The following is a 6503-nucleotide window of genomic DNA, read 5'->3' on the forward strand; positions in this document are numbered from 1 at the left end:
GTGTTTTAGGTCCAGAAATCTTGAGCCTACGTAGACACCATTTTGACAAATATTTTCAAAATCGATCCTAAACAACAAATATTTTATTTTTAAGCATTATTTCAAAAATAAATTCTCATTTTTTCCACTTTTTCAGTGGGTTAGTGACCCCACGACCCAGATGATGGTTTTGTCATCCTTCCTTGAAATACCTACGTGACATCTTTATTGTTAGGTTGAATGACTCATTCTCTAACTTCAAATCACTGGTAGTGCATTTTTCGTAATCAATATTGATCAATATTATGGTCAAGTTGACTTGATAAGAGGGTTTACTAGGTCAGATGTGGATCAGATGTATTTTACTACTCTCTATGAGCGAGACTAAAGGGGATATAGGGAAAAATATATAATTAAAGAAAATATGGAAAAATGAGGGGTAAATAGGAAAAAAATTGGCCTAATAATTCTGGGTTTAATTGTGGGTTGTTAAGTGAGTCATTTAATGACATTTTTTGTATAAATATTATAAAATGTACACAAAGACAACCCAATAATATTGTAAGTCAAATAAGTAATGTTACCTTTTATTTGTATCGTCCGTTTACACTAAGGATTACCTTTAATTTGCGTCGGAGGAGTACTTTAAATTACAAACACAATTAAAAATCAATTTTTATATACAAATTATAAATTTAATAATAAAATAATCATTAAAATGACTTAATTCTTAGGACTATGGGGGTGTGTGGTAAAAGGCGGATTGAGAAATTTTTAGCATATATTTAAGGCTTTTAGCATGTTTGACTCACAAATCTATTATTTTGAGTGTTTGATAAATGACATATTGAAAGAGTAGATTGGAGCTCAATCTACTCTTTTTCAATATGCTGCTTCACCCAGCATATTTACATTAGTAGATTGTGAAATATGAATCCGTCGACAATTTACACATACGCACAACAATCTATTAACCAAAATCTGCTAATTATCAAACACTTCTACTAAATTTGCTAATTGAAATATACTAGTCAAACCTGTTAATCCAATCTGTAATTTATAATCTGTTTGACCAATCTGATTCTGCTAATATTAATTTGCTGATTACCAAACAGGGCCATTCAAGATAACTAATGTAAAAATTGAATATGATTAAAATACTAGGAAAAAATGAACATACATCGGATGTATTACCTCAAATTTTATTTGTTTTTGAGCATATGTATATTTTTTTTCTCAAGCTTATTACCTCAAACTTTATTTGTTTTTGAGCATATGTATATTTTTTCTGAGTTTATTAAAGTTTATAAGTTATATTTTAATTTTTTTTCCATCAAAACTCAAATTTAACTAAGCTTATATGTAATATTTTTTAGTTTTATGTACTAGTGTACGTCGACGACCTCGTGTACTAGTGTACGTCGACGACCTCGTCATTTGTGGAAATAATCACGATATGATTCGCCAATTCAAGTATTACTTATCCACGTGCTTTCACATGAAGGATTTGGGAGCTCTAAAATATTTTCTAGGTCTTGAAATCGCGAGGAATGCAACCGACATATTTATCTCTCAACGAAAATATGCTCTTGATATACTCTCCGAAACGGGCCTCCTTGGATCCAAGCCATCATCTATTCCAATGGAACCCAATCATCATTTGGGAATTTCGAAAGCTGCTCTCATGACCGATCCCCAACCTTACAGGCGCCTCATTGTGCGTCTCGTCTATCTTACTATTACTCGTCTTAAGTTAACCTACTTCGTCCACATCTTAGCACAATTCATGCATGCTCCTACCATCGAACATTGGCACACCGCCTTGCAAGTTGTTCGTTACATTAAAAATTCGGCAGGACAGGGTCTTCTTCTTCGGTCAGACAATGATCTTTCTCTCCACGCATACTGCGATGCCGACTATGCCAGATCCCCCAAAAGCCATCGTTCACTCACAGCCTACTTGGTTTTCTTAGGCTCTACTCCAATCTCCTGGAAAACCAAGAAACAAAATACGGTCTCCCTCTCATCAACTGAAGCCGAATACCGAGCTATGACACATACGACATGCGAACTGAAATGGTTAAAAGGCCTTCTCGGTTTTCTTGGGATATCCCACACTCACTCAATAAAGTACTTTTGTGACAATCAATCTGCGCTCCTCATTGCTCAAAATCCGGTCTTTCATGAACGGACCAAACACATCGTAGCTGACTGTCAATTTGTCCGCGACGAGATACAAAACGGTACAATCGAAACAAGATATGTTCATACTAAGAAGCAACTCGTGGATGATATACTCACCAAAGCCCTCGGTCGTGCATCATTTACTGATATTTTGTCCAAGCTGGGCGTCTCCAACCTCCACGCACCAGCTTGAGGGGGGGGGGATGTTAATAGCCGTTGCATATCTTCCATAAGCCGTTGGCTCACAATATCTTCCCAAGGCAACAAAATATTTCCTTCCGTATATAAAGATTTAGTAGTTGTTAGAATTATATTTTCCGTAAATATGGTTCATGTATATATAGCCTTACATAGCTCTTGTACAAACACAATAGTTTGGCTAATAAAATCCTATGCATATTATATCCTACGATTTCTATTAAAAAGAATCACAATTTAATACGGAGTAAAAATTGAACCTCAAAGAAGCATAAAAACAACATAAGAGTACAATTTAGTTAGTGATGTATATGATTTTTGGAAGGATGTTGCTTCAAAAGAAAATCTTGAGAAAAATATATACTCAAAACAAAGGAGGTTAGTTATTGAGGGCAACCGAGAAGTTAAAGATAGAGGAAGAGGAACAAATAGAAGTTTTGTGCAAGCCTTGATCAGTGCATTTAATATGAGAAAATGGTCAATTATAACGGTGAATATAAGGCGGAGGGATAACGATATTCTCTAATTAGGAGTAAGTATTGCACTTATTATTATTTATTGGTTAGGTAACTTGGTTACTTCTAAATTACCATCTTACCCTCTTAGTTTACAATAAAAAATATGCCTATATGGCACACAAATAATATCCTACAACCAGTTGTATAGTAGTATTGTACAACCGCCTCAAAGTTGTTGAACTCTTACACAAAGTTGCTGAGCTATTTTACAAATTACTGAGCAATTTTATGGAGTTATTGAGCTTAATAATTATTCTGTTAAGCTCAATAACTTTATATCATAACTCGATAATTAGTAGAGCTCGATAACTTTATAACAAAGCTCAACTACATTAAATAACTTGTATAATACATTAACTGTATATAGTACTATAAGTACAAGCAAGAGGCCGCCACGTGGCGCTTAAAACATGTTACCTTTTTATATTATTATATAGAATGTATACTTCTTCATCTCCAATGGACTATTCGATCTGTCCGTTAATTCTAAATGTTCGATGTTTGATTTGTTAGAAATATAATTTTTGAAAAAAATCGTGATTTATTTTTGAAAATTAACAATAATATTGCGATTCACCCAAAAAAAAAATTGACAGTAATATTTAACCCAAATTATACGATAAAGTACATATACTCAACGTTACCCGAGGTACCGACGTACCGTACCCGACCTATCAAAAACGCCCAAAAACTCCTCTTGCTTTCTTTATTTAAGGCTGGTTTATGGTAGGGGTGGTCAACAGTGCGGGTCGGCTGGGTCCGCGACGGGTCAGGAACGGGTCGGGTCAGGATTTGGGAGACCCGGAACCGGCCCGGGTAAAGGGGCAGTGCGGGCCGGGTTGAGGCGGGTCAGTGTGGGCCGGGTTAGAAGTGACCCGTGAGGCGGGTCTAGGACGGGTTCGGGTTTGGATGAGCTGGGTTTGACATTTGGGGACCCGTAACCGGCCCGGATATAGGGGCGGGTCTGGTCGGGTCCGGTTCTGGCGGGCCAGATTCATCAACGGGTCACAGGCGGGTCGGGTTACCAAGACCGACCCGCACTGTTGACCACCCCTAGTTTATGGTAAAAACAATCTGATTGATCAGTTCTTTATTTTGTATACTTGATGGCCAAGCAAGATTAAAAAGAATATAATATAATAATTCTACTCGCTCCTACCAGGAAAAGGAAAACTAGTACTTGTATATACATAAGATTTTGATGACAACAACGCAGAAATCACAAGGAAAGAGAGCCATGAGTAGACCTAAAAAAAAACGAAGGATAAATGACGGTGGCGGCGGCGGTGGTGGTGGTAATTCAACAACAATTGACGATTTGGATGACAATATGTTAACTCAAATATTATTTAGACTTCCGTCTTGTGCACCTATAATAGCATGTAAGCTTGTAAACAAACGTTGGTGTTCTTTAATCTCCGATCCTAAATTTGCGTCTCACTTCTCCGATCATAAGAAGGAAAACACTAGTCTATCCAAACCATGGACTTTTATTGCAAGTAAGAACGATGATAACGGTCCTTTATTGAACGATGATAATACTAGCACAATTGAATCCGTGTTTGGGTCCCCAAAATTCTCGCTGAGGTTCATACCTTGTGGTGTCGTTATTGAAGCAACTTTCAAGGACTTGGTATTATGTTCCGATCCTAAGACCAGTTATAGTCAGGGTCGGATTTATTACATTACCAGTCCACTAACCAAGCAATGGGTTCGTCTTCCACCATCCCCTGCTATTATCGACGACAAATGCCCATCCAAGCCATGGGTTGGTTTAGTATGCCAACAGCCTTATGACGACTTTACCCAAAATTACAAGTTTAGGGTTGTTGTCATTAATCACTGTCCACCACCGGTTTATGAATTGCTGGTTTATTGCTCCCTGATTGGTGAATGGAAGAAATTTAATCTTAGCGTATCCATCAATCCTGAACTAGCGGCTCAAAAGCATCTTTATGATACCCAATTTCAGGGTGTTGTTTGTAACGGCATCATTTACCTTTACCATAGGTTATATTTTGCTGCGTTTAATCCGTTCGATGTGGAGGAGACGACTGAGACTAGGAAAATTGAGGCTAAGGTTCTCCCGATATTGCCAGACCCATCAATTGAAGAAGGTTATTTGCGAGAGTCTTCGGGAAAATTGTTCATTATTCATAACCCTAACAAGAAAAATTATGTGAGCTATAAGCGACGTGGGAATGCCATTGAATTGTCGTTGAAGGTCTGGAAAATGGACCCGAATCAAGTACCTTTAATATGGAAGACGACTTTCAAAGGTTCATGCAGAGGCAATGTGAATAACCCCTTTGATATAAAGTCATCATACCGCGGCAATATTCACTTTGTCTGGAATTTAGGTATCCACCCGAACAATGACAAGTTGATTTATATCCTTCTTTGGCGAGAGGATCGCTTGGTTTTGTGCGATACAAGAACAAAATTGATCAAGCCTTTATTTAGTCTTCCAGGATATCGTTTCAAGTTGCTTCATAGACTCGAGCTCCAGTGGTGGCCTACCTCAGTTCCTAAGGCATACTTGTCAAATACCTCTCCATAGACTCATACTTGTTTTCACAATTTCACCCATATTCGCTGGTATATTTTTCGCTTTGCCCTTATTTTTCTAGTTTCTATTTTTTGTCCTATATCGGAGTTGGGAGATGTAGTATCCATTATTACAGTATCCATTAATTTTTTTTTCCTATATGTCTGTCATCCTTTTGCGGTTTTGCGCTGACGGTTGAGATGATGGCCGCCTTCTTTGTTGAGCAGTATGGCTTCAGGGCAAATCTGCATATTTCCGAAACTTATACGAGAGGGGTTTCGTACGAGAATATTTAACAAATCATTTCCTTTGTCCTTGTCATTTGTTTACGAATTTTATTCATAGATGTCTCATTTATTTGTTTACCTTTCTATATAGGAGTATTATTTTTCTCTTATCCTCCTTGTTCAGTTATTCGTAGTTGAAACCACTGACTCGAATATGACTAGATTTGAAGGATTCGACTTGAAGATGACTCAAAATAACAAATTTAAATTCACTCTTAATAATATATTCGTTACAATTTACAAAACAAAAGATCAACAATCAAACATTTTTCGATTATAAATAAGTGTTTTCGCAAAATACGAGTACATAAAATATTCATCTTAATATTGACCCAAACATGACCAGGACAATTATACGTTACTTAATTAATACTGTACGACTCAACGTCCAAAGTGACTCAATAACTAAACCTGTAAGTAGAGGTGGCAATCATTGACACGATCCAAAAAGATGACACAAACCCAACACGAAATTAGCGGATTAGGGTTAAGACGTCATGACCGATTTAAGTGATTGGTTTACACGAACACAACACAAAACTTAAATGGGTCGGATTAGGTTGAGCTCTTTTGACACGAATTCGACACGAATAACCCATTTATTTAAAAGTGTCGTAATATATTTTGAATCAATAATCCAAACAAACAACTTAAAAATAAGTATTTTTATTCATCAATTTTGGGATAATAGGGTCTAACGCTTAGCTTATTTTATTAGTTTATTGGGTTAAACATGTTAAATGGGTTAAAAATTATCGGCTAAAAGATAAATGAATTAAACAGTAAGTT

At 36.6% G+C, this 6503-nt stretch overlaps 1 protein-coding gene across 1 annotated transcript; it reads left to right on the forward strand.

Annotated features, from left to right (window-relative positions):
- The first annotated feature begins 4116 nt into the window (after positions 1-4116).
- LOC141622889 (F-box protein At5g07610-like) lies at positions 4117-5439 on the forward strand. The gene has a single exon (XM_074438948.1). It carries the CDS (start codon positions 4117-4119, stop codon positions 5437-5439), a length of 1323 nt encoding a protein of 440 aa, XP_074295049.1.
- Positions 5440-6503: the final 1064 nt, after the last annotated feature.

Source organism: Silene latifolia, chromosome 1 (assembly GCF_048544455.1).
Source record: "Silene latifolia isolate original U9 population chromosome 1, ASM4854445v1, whole genome shotgun sequence".
NCBI lineage: Eukaryota > Viridiplantae > Streptophyta > Magnoliopsida > Caryophyllales > Caryophyllaceae > Silene > Silene latifolia.